This window comes from Ambystoma mexicanum, chromosome 6q (genome assembly GCF_040938575.1).
Source record: "Ambystoma mexicanum isolate Mex_15411 chromosome 6q, UKY_AmexF1_1, whole genome shotgun sequence".
In the NCBI taxonomy this organism is placed as follows: domain Eukaryota; kingdom Metazoa; phylum Chordata; class Amphibia; order Caudata; family Ambystomatidae; genus Ambystoma; species Ambystoma mexicanum.
The window spans coordinates 1364111563-1364128041 of NC_090937.1; the positions used below are offsets into that span (position 1 = coordinate 1364111563).

The following is a 16479-nucleotide window of genomic DNA, read 5'->3' on the forward strand; positions in this document are numbered from 1 at the left end:
TTCCCAAAGTGTCTGTCTATGGAAAAGACCTCCCCTATAACTTTGCGCCCATAGGGCCCCCCCTCCCCCCGAAAGTTCTGCAACTTAACCATAACTACATGGCTATATATATATATATATATATATATATATATATATATATATATATATATATATATATATATTCTGATGTTTGTTAATCTGCTTAGAATCACATGCTGTGCATAGGTCCGACATCCAGTGGTCACTGCGGAGTATTGCATTTTGTTTTTCGTAGTCGAAAAGGGGACGTCGACAAGGCGTGTCTGTAACACTATCCCTATAGTGACGTGCGTTGTACCCACAATCCCTCACGCGTCGAGGTCCCTCAGATTGTTTTTTTCCGCCCAGCTTATGGTCGCCTTACGCGGAGCTCCTAGAGAGACATTGCAAAACAATTACTACGGACCTCGGTCCTTAATATATACTTATTGTAAAGATCCCTCCCCTCGACGTTAGCTGTGAAGCTGTTTCTCCGCCGTGCAAGTTTTCGACGGAGAGGAAGAGACGGAGGAGATCCCTCGGCGCTGCCGAACACGTGGCCAGGCCTCGCCGGCCAACATACAGTAGGGAGAGTGGGGGTTCGAACTTTTATCTTCTCGTCGAGAATGTCTTTCTTTCTCCCCTATCTTTTCCTTGGGGTTGTTATCACCAGTTTTTATTGCCTCAGCTATGGAGAGGACACCTTTTAAGTTTTGCCCACGCTGTAGGGGCAAATACACTTGGAAGGACAAACACAAGCTCTGTAATCATTGCTTGCCCCTCGATCATAAAGAGGACAGCTGCGCAGCCTGTAAGCTCTTGAAACCAAGAACACTTAAAGAACGGAAAGTTAAGAGGTGGGCGGACTACGCTATGTCGAAGTCAATTTCCTCACCCGCTGCCGCTGTTACAGACAGTGACGAGGAGGGTGATAACTCGACGTCCGTTACGGAAGTCATTAACCCCCAGAAGGAGCGCTCGCGCTCCTCGACGTCCGTCCCCGGCCCCGACGGGCTCGGCTCACGCCCTGCTTATGGCGATGAACACCCCGGCGACAAGGACGCACACAGACCCCATAGGCCTAAGCACACAACCCACGGCTCTTCTTCGTCGAGGACGAAGGATCCACCAGCGCCGAATGGGACGCAGGGCACTCCGGCGTCGACCTCAGACCGCAAGGGTCTCAAGCCCCACCCGCAAACGCAGCCGCGACCAGCGATTGGGCTTTCATCTAACACGGGCGCTACCTCAAAAACATCCGACGTAACGCTCCATAGAGCGGCCGTCGAAAAACAACGCGCAGCGCAGGCAACGCCGACTCCAGAACCCTCGACTGACGAACTCGTCGTCGAGAGTCTGGCGAGAATTGTTTCCGAGGATAAACGTAAGCGGACGACGAAACAGACGTCGAATACCGCACCCAAGGAAATAGAAACGCCGAAAAAGCACAAGAGTAGCCAGGAACTGCCCCATTCATCTAAAGGCACTTCTGAACTACCGGAGGGCTTTTCTGAGGGCGACGGAAACCTTTCGTCGACGTTGTGGGAGCGTTCGAAGCGTTTTGAAGGTGATAACACTGATTTCCCCCCTCTAGACTATTCAGGGGTTCCCCATGAGACCATGGAAAGACTCCATTCTTGTATGGAAAAGATGGAGAGGTTTTTGGGTAGCCAAAACCCACCCACACCCAAAAGACCAAGAGAATGGACCCAGGATGACCCCAGGGTCAAGATTCCTAGGCTGTTTCCCCCTTCTACAGATGCATATGACCTCACTGAAGAGGAGCAATACCTCCAGGAAGATGAGGAGTGTTTAGGTGGAGAGGAAGAACATGAGGAGGAGAGGTTTGAGGAAGACCCTTACACTAGCGCAGGAGCTTTTGAGGAAGATACAGCTACCTCACAGCCCTGGCACTCCCCATCAGTGCAGCCTTGGCAATCCCCATCAGTGCACTCAGACCCTGATCTCTTTCACCCTTCTCCTCCCAAGGACTCACCTATTGGGAACACCTCCCCCATAGATGACCAGCCTTCACTTAATGCACTATTGCGCAAGGCAGCAGCGCATTTTGAAATAGACACAGGGGAGACTTTTCCGGACATAGACTTTGTAGAAAAAGTTATTAAAGAAAAAGCCCCGGTCAGTCAGTCCATTCCGCTCCTGGCTTCTATTAGGAGAAGAATAACTCCTTCCCTTTCCAATCCGGCCTTAGTCAGAGGGGTCAACCCTCGGATAGAAAAGCTCTTCAGCCCTTCGTCTTCTGACCCTTTGTACATCAGGGGACATTCTATTCCGGACTCTCTGGTAGTTACTAACGCAAGAAAGAAAGCGGGGGTACCACTATCTACTAGTGAGGCACCACCTGACAAAGAGGGCAAGAAGCTCTATGCACTTGGGAAGAGAATCACGACCTCCGCCGCCTTCTCAACTAGGATTGCGAATAACAATTCCCTATTAGCTAGCTACGCAGATGCACAGTGGAGCAAGCTGCGCAGCGAAGCAGAGGACGCACCAGAACCCCTGCGTTCACGCCTGTTGGCTACTATATCAGAGGGAACTCTTGTAAACCAGGGCATCGTAAAGAACTCCTTGGATGCCGCAGAGACAGCTGGACGTTCCCTGGTTCAGGGAATACTTCTCAAACGCCATGTCTGGCTGCGCAATTCGGGATTTAAGCCAGAAACCCAGGCTTCCCTAATAAATAAGCCCATAGAGCAAACGCATCTGTTTGGAAAAGCAGTTGATGAGGCCCTAGAACATGCGAAGAAGGAGTTTGATACCATCAAGACTCTTGACCAAATTTCTAGGCCACCTAACAGACGCAGCTATGGCAATAGACACTCCTTTCGTGGCCAACGCCAGCAGCAAAGCCAACAACAATTTTACTCTGCTACCAACTGACCCTCTAACCAAAGCACCCAGTTCAGTCAAAGAGGCCAACGTCGTGGCAAAGGAAGAGGGCGCGGCTCCAGTCCAAAAGGCCCCATGCCCAATGCCAACAAATGACCCAAAGATTCGGGTCCCCTCCCATGCATCACCGGTCGGGGGCCGGCTAACATCGTTCCTTTCAGCATGGGAGAGAATAACGTCAGACCGCTGGGTATTATCCACCATAGCCCACGGATACTGCATCGAATTCAACGGTTCCCCAAAATACAGACCCCCACGGAACCGGCGCATGACACCGGAACACCTCACTATTCTTCTTCAAGAAGTAGAAGAGCTACTAAAGAAAGAAGCTATAGAGGCTGTCCCCCTATCGCAGGTAACAGAAGGTATTTATTCAGTGTACTTCCTTGTACCCAAAAAGGATTTAACCATGCGCCCTGTATTAGATCTGCGTCCAGCGAACAATTTTGTCAAACCCCAAAAGTTTTGTATGGTAACCTTGCAGGATGTAATCCCACTGTTATCACAGGGGGATTACATGACAACACTAGACATGAAAGATGCATACTTTCATATTTTAATGTTGCCAGCGCACAGAAAATACCTCAGGTTCAAGATAGAGAACAAACACTACCAGTTCAGAGTACTACCCTTCGGGATAGCATCTGCACCAAGGGTATTTACGAAAGTACTGGCAGTGGCAGCGGCCCACCTGCGCAGATTATCCATCCCGGTTTACCCGTACCTCGACGACTGGCTCATAACAGGGGACTCTTACGAAACATGCTTCTCCAATACCCAAAGGACCGTAGACCTTTTGTCCCAACTGGGCTTCTCCATCAACGAAAAGAAGTCCAGCTTAGACCCCAGCCAAATCAAACAATTCCTAGGTGCTCTAATTCGAACAAAGGACGGCCTCGTCTTCCCCTCCAACGAGAGGGTCCAAAACATGCTGTTTCAGATCCCCCATTATGTGGCAGGTCGAGAGGTTACGGTACGCAAAGCAATGCGTTTGCTAGAGATGATGGCGTCATGTATTTATTTGGTACCTCACGCGCGCCTGCGCATGCGCCCAATGCAAGAGTGGCTCTACAGCCAGTGGTGTCAGGCCAGCGGACAATGGGACGATCTAGTGGTGGTCTCGCAGGCCTTGGTTCTCTCGCTACGGTGGTGGACAAAGGAAAACCTGTTATTAGGGAAAACCTTTGCCACACCCGCAGTGGAAGCCACTCTAACCACAGACGCATCCCTTACAGGATGGGGGGCTCACCTATCCCATCAGACTGCTCACGGAGTGTGGACTCCGAGCTTAGCATCCAAACATATAAACCTGCTGGAACTATTAGCAGTGTTCAAAGCACTGAAAGCCTTTCAGGAACACTTACAAGGGAAGACAGTGATGGTCCTCACAGACCGCACCACAGCCATGTACTATCTCAACAAGCAAGGGGGCACTCACTCTCCAGGACTGTCCAAGCTGTCCCAGAATATATGGAAGTGGGCTCTCAAATACAACATGTTCCTACTATCACAACATGTACCAAGGGAACTCAATCTGCTAGCAGACAAACTCAGCAGAGACTTCCCCCTACCCAAAGAGTACGAATGGCAATTGCAAGAAGACATCGTCTTAAACGTCTTCACGCAATGGGGTTTCCCGGAAATAGACCTGTTCGCAACCTTGGAGAACTCACAATGCCAACGTTACGCCTCCAGGTACCCCCAGAACCAGTCCAAGGGGAACGGTCTGTTGATTCAATAGTCAGGGAAATTTGTTTACGCCTTTCCCCCGACTCCCCTCCTCAACAAGGTGGTGCACAAGATGCACCAAGAGCAGGTGACCATGATACTAGTGGCCCCAATGTGGGCCCGGCAGCCATGGTTCGCTCACTTGATGGAGATGTCCCTATCTCCCCCAATGAAACTTCCTTGCCCGTACAACATGCTGTCACAAGACAAGGGCAGGACACTGCATCCATGCCCTCAGACCATGAACTTAGCAGCCTGGCTCCTGAGATCATAGAATTTGGACATTTACATCTCCCTCAGAGATGTATGGACATCCTCAGGGAAGCCAGAAAACCTAATACTCACCACTGCTATTCTAGCAAGTAGAAAAGATTTGTCATCTGGTGTAGAGGTAAGAACATCAACCCGGTTGACTGCTCTGCCACTAACATTATTCTGTACTTGACCCATTCACTGGATTCAGGTCTAGTGTTTAATTCCATTAAAGTCCACCTAGCTGCACTTTCTGCATACACCACTTCCCAACTTAAAGTGTCGTGGTGGAAGATACCAGTTATAAAGGCCTTCATGGCAGGGGTAAAAAGAATACACCCCCCAATAGCTAGCCCAGCTCCCGGATGGGACTTAAACGTGGTACTTTCTAGACTCATGGGCACTCCTTTCGAACCCATGCACAAGGCAACTCTTAAATACCTCACTCTTAAGACTGCTTTCCTAATAGCTATCACCTCCATTAGGAGAGTAAGTGAACTACAGGCTCTTTCTGTATTAGACCCCTTCGTATCAGTTCACAAGGATAAGGTGGTTCTTCGCACACACCCAAGGTTTGCACCAAAATTCATCTCTAAATTTCATGTAAACCAATCTATAGAACTACCAACGTTCTTTCAAAACCCTTCCAACTTGGGAGAAAAAAGTCTGCATACACTAGATGTACGCAGAGCTGTCATGTTCTACATGGAAAGAACCAGATCACTGAGAAAGACTAATCAGTTCTTTGTCTCGGTGGCAGCAGGAAGAGAAGGAGATGCAGTCTGTAAGTCCACTATATCTAGATGGATTGTACAATGCATCACTCTCTGTTACACTCTTGCTAAGAGAGAACTACCCTTCAAGCCAAGAGCACATTCCACTCGAGGCACTGGGGCATCCATAGCATTCATTGCAAATGTTCCCCTTGAGTCCATCTGCAAAGCGGCTACCTGGAGTTCTGTGCACACCTTTACAAAACACTACTGTCTAGATGCACACTCAAGATCTGACTCCCAGGTGGGACAGGCAGTATTAAGACATCTTTTCTCTACTGTTCCTTCTCATAACCCACCGCCAACTCCGGGTACTGCTCGCTAGTCTATGCACAGCATGTGATTCTAAGCAGATTAACAAACATCAGAAGACAATGCATTACTTACCGTAAAAGCATTTCTGATGGTTGTATCTGCTTAGATTCACATGCGCCCACCCTTCCTCCCCGCTCGGATGGAAGGAACATAGACTTCCTTTTATATCTCTCTTTTCTGTACTCACTCACGTCTAGAAGGCTCCCTCAGGGCAGAAAAATACAAACAGAGGGACCTCGACGCGTGAGGGATTGTGGGTACAACGCACGTCACTATAGGGATAGTGTTACAGACACGCCTTGTCGACGTCCCCTTTTCGACTACGAAAAACAAAATGCAATACTCCGCAGTGACCACTGGATGTCGGACCTATGCACAGCATGTGAATCTAAGCAGATACAACCATCAGAAATGCTTTTACGGTAAGTAATGCATTGTCATATATATATATATATATATATATATATTGAACACTTATACACTTATCAGTGAGGCGAGCTGCACTCGCCGTGGTTGCCAATAAAAAAAAATATATATATATTATCACATACAAGATAAACATATAGTCACTTATAGAGAAAACATGGAACAAGAGGGCATCACTGTGAGTGCTGTTGCAGAAGACACCTTCTTTTCGCCACATCAGGACTACTTAGTCTCAGAGCAGGTAGGCAAATAGAATACGCGCAATAACGGGATCTGGAGCGGAGCATCCTTCCTTCCAGCGAGACTGCATCACCCGGGGATCCAAATTCTGACTGACTTCCACTTACCACTTCCCTTTATGAGGTGTCAGTCCAGAAAGAATAGACACCCCCTCGATCGCAAGGTAATATAATTTGTTGGCCGAAGACTAACCGCCTCATGTGTTTAGTATTAGAAAGATGTAGCTAAAGCTTATCAAAAGGTGCGGCCATTTTAAGGTGACTATAATCGCCATTTTGTCTTTTCACTGTTTTCTCTAACAATGCCTTTTTGCCTCATGTAAAACTGCTTTGCTGAAATATTATTCTGCTTCACTGGTGCGCAATGCAAGGCCGCAAGTGGCATGTTGAACTATAACCCAGTAGGTCAGACAGAGATGCCCGGTCCCTCCCGCGTATATCCTTGAAGGATGATTGAACAGTCGGGCATTTTAATCAGAACAGGTGCCAGCAAGTCTGGGCTAGCACAGAAGAAATGCTAGAACGAACATTAAAACGACTTGAATTATGCTCTCCTTTGCTCTTCTTTGCGGCCCCCTTCTCCTAAGCCCGGTAGATCCAAGTTGACCCGCCGGTACACAAATAGAAACAAAGAGATAGCAAGGCCTGGAATGTGTCTCTCCCTACGCACAGCTTGCTTGTAGAAACCGAAGCGCTGTGTTCCTAAAACGAAGACTTGTCTGCGGGCTTGCAAAATTGCAAACTGTTGCTAAATAGATGTTGGAAGGTGTCATACTCGTCACTATTGTCAATCATCGTTCCTGGTTCAAAGGGAATGTATTAGGGGCGGTATAGAATGTGTCACTACTGATTACAAGATGCTTGTTTTGTATATATGTAACTGTTGTATGATTTTTTTTTGTGTTCTTGCGTCCCCCGAGGTCTGGTAGACACACGTCGCGGGGCGTGAGACCAGTAGGCCAACTGAACCTATTTGCCTTGCAATAAACCCTAGATTTTGGGACTACAACCTTGTGTCTGGCATATCAGTACGTGTGTGGTGATTGTGCCTTGGTTCCACAAACGAGGGTCCCTCAGGGGCCCCTTCAGAGGAGCATATCCCCGCCCCTCCCAGTTATGGCTGCCCTCGGCCAAAGAGCAGATCACAAGCGGAAGCGGAAGGGGCAAGGAGTGGAAAAACCCATTTTCCCTCTCCTCGCATTCATTCTCAGGACTCCTTATCACTGCACCTGCAGAGCGCTCCGACTCCCTCTTCAGCGTGTCCTTCAGCGGACAATACAATAACTATACTTCACAATAAGTCCACTTGGCAACAATATTTATATAACCTTGCCTTCGCTGCCAAGATGCACACTCTATTCTGCTGAACAAAACGTAGGCTTTATTACGGTGATGGGAGATGAATGTCCAAGATGGCTGCGCACCAACGCCATATTGTTTCGGCTCACATGTCGTACAGGCATTAGTGTTCCGAGTGCAGAAGTGCGAGGCAGAATGCAGAGGCACGGAGGCAAGTGTAGGACTGGCTTGGGAGTCTGTTACCAGTGTGGCTCTGGAGGTGCGCCTGGCGACCAGTCCGCGATAAGGGGGTTAGCAGGGGAGAAGGAGAGAGAAAGAGGAGACGAGGAAGGTCTTGAGAATTTTCCGGAACTTGAGATCTGGCTCAAGACGGAGGTATGCAGGGAGGCTGTTCCAGAGGGAGGCACCTGCAGAGGATAAAATTCTACCCCCAAATCTCTGTTTGTACTTCCTCACCCGCAGAGATCTGGAAGAGGCAGAGCGGAGGGCTATAGAAGGGGAGTATTTAGGGAGAGAGAGTTTTAGGTAGTGCAGGCCCCGGCCCCAGAAAGCCTTGTGCACTATGCAGAGGGACTTGAACTTGATCCACAGGGAGCCAGTGTAGAGATTTCAGTGCCAGAAAGAGGCGGTCCCTGGGCTTGAGGCTAAGGATAAGTCTTGTGGTTCTGCTCTGTATAACTTGAAGTGGTCAGAGAGTAGAAGTAGGAAGATTGAGGATGGTCTTTCATTTTTGCGACACAATGTAAAGGTGGTTTTGCAAGAAAGTCTGGTCTGCTGAACAGTCCCACTTTTTCTATATGTTCTTTGGCTGAAAAGTGGTATCACTGGTTATACCTAGGCTGCCTTCTAGCTCAGGTAATTATACCTGGAGGCACTAACAGCTGTGAGGCAAAAAGGCAGCTTTTCAGACAGTTGCATGCAGCCTCAGATGGGAGCCTAGTAGAGTTTTCATCATGCATGGTGTTAGGAGACGTTTTGGAGAAATAAATCATGTGCATTGGTAAAACTAAAGGTAAAACAGCAGTTTGTTAAAAGACAATGTTGGAGTCAAAACAAAGATATTCAATGAATCAAATGCTGTAGAGCAGAGGTCATCAAACTGTGGGAAGCGGCCGCATCCCGGGGGGGGGGGGGGGCGCGAGAGCCCAGCATGAAATGGAAAAAAAAAAAGAAAATATATTTTATGGGGATTGGAGGAAATGGGCAGGGGCGGCTCACATAGTTGGACTTGACCATAAAACTGTCCTAGGCACCAATGAAAAAGTGGCCCGCAGTTGCAAATGGATATTTATTCCTTTAGTCACAGACTGTTTGACTAGTATCCAAGGGTGTTTTTTTTTGTTAAAATGTAAGCAAATTGTGATATTTAAAGAATATTTATTCAGCAACAATGGTAAAAACGACTAGCTGCATAGTGAAGTAAATCAAACTGCCCGCCATTGGCCAAAAAAGTTGCCTATTTTGACTGGCCTACGTTAGCATTTTACATTTTTGGTACAGGCATCGCCCTATTGCCCTATTGGCCATTCCGAGCCTGGCGGCTCATCCATAATGGGCGAGGGAGCGTCCACCCAGTGGCCTCCGCACCCATTATGGAGGAGCTGAGGGGCCAGCCCAGTGAAACACTGAGCACTCCTTCAGCTGCTTTTTCCAGCTGAGGGAGTGCTCCTGGGCTGGCTGAACTGTCAAAGGGAAACACTGTTTCCCTTTTGCCAGTTCAGTTCCCCAGACGCACATGCTCACTGAGCCATGCACCACTGGGTGCGTTTTGCTTCGCCACCCTTGCATAGCTCATTGGAAATGTTGACTGGGGCACTGCATGTCTGTATGTGCGAGGGGGAGCTCCTGCGCCTCTCGCACATATGGACAGAGCAACGTGGAGCAGGGCATTTCAGCACCCACGCACAGGCCCCTGCAGAAGGTACATTTATGTTCATTTTTTTTTATGTGTATGGTTGCTTGTAAGCTTTTGTTATGAGTGAGTGTATGGTGATGGGTGCTCGTCTGAATGATAGAGTGATTGCTGTGTGAATGAGTGTGTTTGTTTTGGTCCGTTGAGCTGATTTTGGCAAGTGTGCGGTAGAGGGGGTAAGGAGGGTTGTGCAACAAAGGCATTTTAAAAATGCCTTTGTTGCACAATCCCGCTACCCACGGGCCAAAATCGGCTCTCCTGAGGTGCTGTGGAGCCCAGGGGACAGGGATGGTATTTTTATTTACTGGATGTCTATCATAGATTTCCAGTCAAAAATACCATGCTTTCCCCCTTGGCCCCTCAGCGCCAATTGCAAACTGTCTGGCTTGTTACCCATTTTTATTTTAAAGTATGCTCTACAATACAACTTTGTAACCCATTATTTTAAAAAGAAAAATTCACTGGCGGAATCTCTCCACCCCCGCAAACGCCCATTGATTGGTTTGGGATAGTGGTGGGAGCAGGGTGGGGGAGAGTTCAGGGTCTGTGATGGTGTGTGGAGAACCTAGGGACTTGGTAAGAGTGGGAGCCCAGCGTTTGTGATGGGACCAGGTGGGAGTGCATAGGGACTATACTGGGAATAGGGTGCGGTGACGGCAGGCAATAGTTCATAGTCATTTTTACATACTGTCCATTTGGCATATTTGGGGGGGCCCGGCCTGCCCAAACATTGCTCAGGGGGGGCCCAGGCCAAAAAAGTTTGAAGACCACTGCTGTAGAGGTAGGTCTCTTTCAGGACTAATGTGAGCTAGCTTCAACCCAACCCAGGAAGGCCAACAGGATGAGTAGAGATTATTATGTACACCCCTCGTCTACTGATATTTGAGTGCAACGTAAGATCAAAATGCCATAACAGATAAACTTGAATTTAGCTTTCTTTATACAGATTGGGAAATACTACTTAAGGCTGGCAGAAGAACAGGATGAAGAAGTCAATAGCTGCATTGCAGTTGGTTGGTTGATTCAAGCTGCAAAACAGGGACGAAGAGATGCTGTCAAACTTCTTAGAAAATGCTTAACAGACAGGAGAGGTAATCTGAATTGTGTATTTTCTTGCTTGCGTGTCTTGAGTAACCTTTGAGTAGCCATAAATCAAATAGTGGAACATCTGAGGAAACATACATTTCAGAGAAATACAATTGGGGTGCATTTGATGTATGGCACAACGTGGTGTTCGTAATTATTACGGATGATTATCACACTGCTTCAAATTAGGGTAAACCTTCTACTGGTCTTGCATTTTATTACATCAGTATCCCCTTTATAGCTATTTACTATGTTTGCCTATGATATTGGGCTGCAGGTCTGTAGAGGTTAGCTTGCCCATGTCTTGCCTGTGCGATCTGTTTTGATTGTATTGTATCCTTTATTTATAAAGTGCTTATGCACTAAACAAGTGCTTCAAAGCGCTCCAAGACGGGAGGGGAACATGGGATTCAATCATTCATAAGGCTTTAGAAATTTTAGAATGATATACAATAATAATAAGCATACTATGCCTGACGACATTTCTGCTAATTCAAGTCCATTACTAGGTTGTTGGGGGGGAGCAGGGGTACAAGCATAACAAACTGACAAACAACAAACTTATATCAAAGAAAAACAAACTGATACCAAAGAAAAACTATGCATATCTGCTACTTGTCCTTCTGAATCTGTGTTACTGTTGGGGGTAGAAGAAACAAGTTGTTTTGGTAAGTTCCATTAAACAACATTTTTTATGCCTAGCCAACAATAAAGGGCCAGGTAAACTCTAATACATATATATTTTGAAGGCCTACAGAATTTGAAAATCTATGAGTTTTGTCTTGTTTTTCAATGGGCAGTGGTCCAAACAGATGTGATCATTCCCTCTTGCCCATGTAAGATAACTCCTATATCACTGCCTTGCATGGATGACAACTGAAAGCTGCGAGCAATAACATCTCCCTCTGACAATGTGTGGCTATTACCCAGAACACTCGTGTTCTGCAGACTACTGCTTTGTGTACAACTTTTGCATCCATGCCATCTATCAGAGTAGCACCATTTAACATGAGGAACCATTTTCTTTCTGTAGCGTACATAGTGCACCATAACCAATGATTCTCATTTACCTATATGCCCAAATGTTGCATTGCTTCCTGTCATAATCTTGACTGATAGAGGGAAGCAGGGACCCCTCTCAACCTGGGATAGGTAGGCTACGAGGGTAGAGCCTGACCTACCCCAGATGTGGCGTGGGGCAGTTTAGAGGAACCCCAGTCTGATGTGCCACTTTCTTATCTGCAATGCCTATCCGCCTCTACTGGCCAGGGTTCTAGTCTTTATATAGCAAAACTACTATTCCCAGAAGCGCCCAGTTAGCGGCAAGAAAAACCCATTTGGAACCACCAAGATGACATGGTGGGCTGAGAGCGACCAGCTTAATAGATTCCCCTCCAAGATGCGTAAACACTAACCCTTCACTTACAAGCAGACTACATATGCAAAGGGCACAGAAATCTCACCTGCAGCACCAAGCAGATGCAGCAAATATAGTGCCATGGTCTCGGTCTTGACCCTGTTAAGGGGGGCCGGGGACACCTCCCAGAAGTAGTGTGAGGGAGTTGGATGGGGATGAGGATGGCGTCGGTCTCTACCCCCCCGAGTGACCTTTTTGTGACTGCTGGTAACTGTCCCTTTATCAATGCCTGTCAGCCTCTCCTCTGGCTAGAGTTTTCTTTTGTCTTTTACAGAACTTCTACTCCCAAAATGCACCTGTGATCACCCAATAAAACCCAGACTGGAACAAATGCTATGGAATTGATAAAAGACGTGGAATCCACTGTGATTTTCCCTGCCAAACAGACCTGAGACACGCAGCACCAGGCCTACCCACTCCAGGCGGACACCACGGGGGGAATGGTGGGGCAGCAGAATAAGAACTAAGAGTGAGAAGGAACTGCAGGGGGGGTGCGGCGGCAGGGAAGAAAGATACATCCTGCCCAAACTCAATTGAAAACAAAACCCACCAGAGCATGGAGAAAACCAGAAAGAAAACTAGCAGCCTGAGCACATGGCTTCCACCCTGTAAACGGAGATTCAAAAGGGGCAGGGCTAAAATCATTAATGTCTTCTAGGAGAAGTCCCAGCCTTCAGAGGGATAGCATAGCCAGAGATTGCCTAAGGGAAGCATGTGACTGAGGAGTTCAATGGGAGCCAGGAAGAGTGTTGGAAGGGTGTAGGCGGGTTATGAGAGCCCAGCCAGCACAGAGGAGATTGAAAGGTGTTCGGGTGACATCAGGTGGAGTGGTGGCGGATGAAGTGACCAGGCGCAGCACGGGCGGTGGAGTAGGGTTGCTAAGCAGACTGTGGCAATATGTTTTGAGTGCTGTAAGGTATTGTGTGTAAAAGAGTGTTGTATCAGTTGTGTATAGTGTATAAAGGTGTGTATCTGAGAGGCGAAAGACTGGGAGGGGGAAAGAAGGTACAAGGGAGAATTAGAGATAATGAGAGTGATAAGTGCATGGAAGGAGGGTGTGGCGAGAGTGCAAAGAGGTAGTAGCAGTGAGGCTGGAGTGAAGGGAGTAGGGACATAGTTGGAAGAGATGGGCGGGGAGAGTGTGGTAAAATCAGGACACAGTGGTGTAGATAAAGGATTAAGAGAAGAGCTGCAGAGTGGATAGAGTTGATAGGAGTTGAAATTTGCAGTGGATCGAAGTCTGGTAGAGAAGAGGGGAGGCATGGCCTTCGATACAAAGGGAGAAAGTATGAAGATCTCCGAGGGAGGAGTGCAACGAATGGATATAGAGGGAGAAATAGGGGCTGAAAAGGAGGAAAGTGTGTCCAAGACGCAGAAACCCTAGTGAAAACAGTCGGCTGACTGAATTGCAAAGAACATTTAGAAATGTTATTTCCATTTTTTTAATTTTTTTTAAACATTTGTAAAGCGCCTAAACCCTTGGGCATTGAGGCGTTGAAAAAAACCAGTTACACATAATGTAAATTGTCAGTACAGCATGTTTGTCAGGGTGGACCCAACGACTCGGGCAAAGAGATTTGATACCGGGAGATTTCATAGGTGTCAATGTTAGGCAAAAAGCCAAGTGTTTAGGGCTTTTCTGAAGGCCGCATGGGATTCTTCATCTCTTAGCGAGGGTGGGAGGGCATTCCAATGCGTGGCCGTGCCTGCCGGGAAACTGATGCCTGCTCCTCTGGCTCTTTTGCCCTAGGTAGAACGATATAGTGAGTGTGGGCTGACCTTACTGGTCTGATGTTGCTTGTTCTGCTGGTGTTTGTGTCAAGTATTCCGGGGCCTTGTTCGGGAGGCATGTGTGCGTGATGGTAAGGATTTTAAAAATAACCCTTTCTTGGACTGGCAGACAGTGCACCTCTCTTCTTGCTGTTGGGATGTGGTCCCTTCTCGGGATGTTGAGTGCAGTGAATCGCATAATTTTCAATTACCTGCAATTTATTGATGTTTTTCTTAGATGTACCCGCATAGACAGCGATGCAGTAATCAAGTCTGTCTCCAGTAATCACATGTTCACTGGTGAGGCAGCTCTCAGGTGTGAGGAATTGTCTAGCTTCATTGAGGAGCTTACCAGTGTAAGAAGCGGCCGAAGAGATTGCATTGACTGGTCTTGTGAGGGAAAGTGTGGCATCAAGGTACACTCCAAGAGTTTTCACTGAAGCAGAGATCGGTATAGTAATCCCGTTAATCGTGATGGACGAGTAATCAGAGGAGAGTTTCCTTAGCATTGCTGGGGACCCTACTATCACAATCTCAGTTTCCCTCAGGGAGTTAGAGAAGACCACTTCCTTTAGCTGCCACCCCCAGATTAGAAAAGACTTTGACAATAGGGATTGCCGTGCTTTAGAAATCCACCATAGACGTTCTGGTGGTTAGGGAAGCCTGGGTTATGGAGGACGGGAGCACATGTTGGGGTCGAGAGAACCATAGGTACCCCACTAGTTTAAACTGTCACAGTTTTCCCTCAAATCTTTAAAACGCCAGTAAAACACCTTAGACCTATGAACGTAGGTTCTTCAGTGTGTCTAATGAACTTTAAACCTAAGTTTAAATTGCATGTGAAAGACAAACTATACTGGAGGTCCCATGGAATTAAAAATTCACCATATGGAGAGGCAGACCTCTTATCCGGCATCAATCGATCCCTGAATTCGGCTTGATTATGCAAATATGGAAATACAGGTTCTTATTCTGCACACCGTTGCCACCTGCGTGATCTCTTGGCGCTCTCACTGCTAAAAAGAAATCCGGAAAATTGACTTAAATGCAATTTTTCCATGGTCTTCAAGCTGGTAAAATCGGAGTTATTCACATGGGAGGCAGCTCTAGGTTTTTAGAAGCAGAGCTTCCAAGGTAACCAATGCACTTAAAATTTCAACTCTGAACTCTGCCTCCCCATTGAATTGACCATCTGTTAGCTAATGGAAACCTTCATGTGCACAGTTCAGTAGAAATAAAGCTGACCATTTAAATGACATTATTTGGTGCTTAAACGATTTGGGCTACACAATACATAGGTATTTTGAAAAAGGACAACTGTTCTGACTTTGTGAGAATCTCCCCTACAAAATTAGACCAAATTCGGTATATTCATAATTGATGCATTATATACATTTTAATAACTTGGTCAACTTTCACTGTAAAATTTCAACGCACATGTCCCTGAATTTGGCTTGATCATGCAAATATGAAAATCCATGTTTCATTGATGGAAATAATTCTCCCAGGAAGATGTGAAAAAAATATGATTGAGTCCTACCTGTTTATAATACACCCGTCACATGCCAAAAATATGATCAACCTATGAAATGAAAGGTAAGGTGTAGTCTCTGGGACTGTCAACTTGTTAAGCAAGCCAACGGGAAGATTTCACCAATCCAATTGTGAATTAAATATGACGTAGTGTGGGGAAACTGACAGCCTTATTCAGCTGGTGAAGGGGGAACCACTGTCTAACTCTGTGTACTGGGCTGGGATAATATCCGGAGATGAGTGTGATGAATTGCTATCTGGCAAGGGTGAGAAAGCCTTGGCCTTTTGGATTTGTATTAATTAATAAAAGGTTGCAGGCAATTCCATCTCTGAAAGGGTAATCTGATCAGATTCCCTTTCCATAAGCTCCATGCCAAATGGATGGTTAGTGTGTATTGGTGTCCTGCTGCATCAGTATCCTTTTTTGCAGCACCTGCTGTACCAGTGGCACAGCGCAGATTCAGGGGCCACATCTGCCAATTTGACAGCTGCAGTGACACTCCAGTCTCTGCAGCTGAGGGGTTGCATTTAAGATATGCAAGCCTGAACCAAAACTAGAATTATATAAGTGGCCCAAGCTGGTGGCAGGGTAAACGCAAAATATAAGCAATGCCTGAGTTAAGGCATGCTGCATGGTACTACTTTGCCATTTTAGCTCGGCTGTGGAAGGTTGTGTATTATGGCCAGACAGGCTGAGCCTGCCAAATGACAGGACAGGAACCTGAATGGCCATGTCTCTTCTTTGATCCAGGCGCACAACAGGCAGCTGTCCTGGGCCCAGGCATCAAAGGAGCACACCCATTCAAAGGGAGTAGCCTC

General features: G+C 47.0%; 1 protein-coding gene across 5 annotated transcripts in view; it reads left to right on the plus strand.

Annotated features, from left to right (window-relative positions):
• The window catches only part of WFS1 (wolframin ER transmembrane glycoprotein), a 330060-nt gene that overhangs the window by 124377 nt on the left and 189204 nt on the right, over positions 1 to 16479 (plus strand). For all 5 annotated transcript variants that reach the window (XM_069631983.1, XM_069631985.1, XM_069631984.1 and 2 more), the window contains exon 4: positions 10801 to 10945. In XM_069631983.1, coding sequence (XP_069488084.1) covers positions 10801 to 10945 — 145 coding nt within the window. The remainder of the gene's footprint in view (positions 1 to 10800; positions 10946 to 16479) is intronic.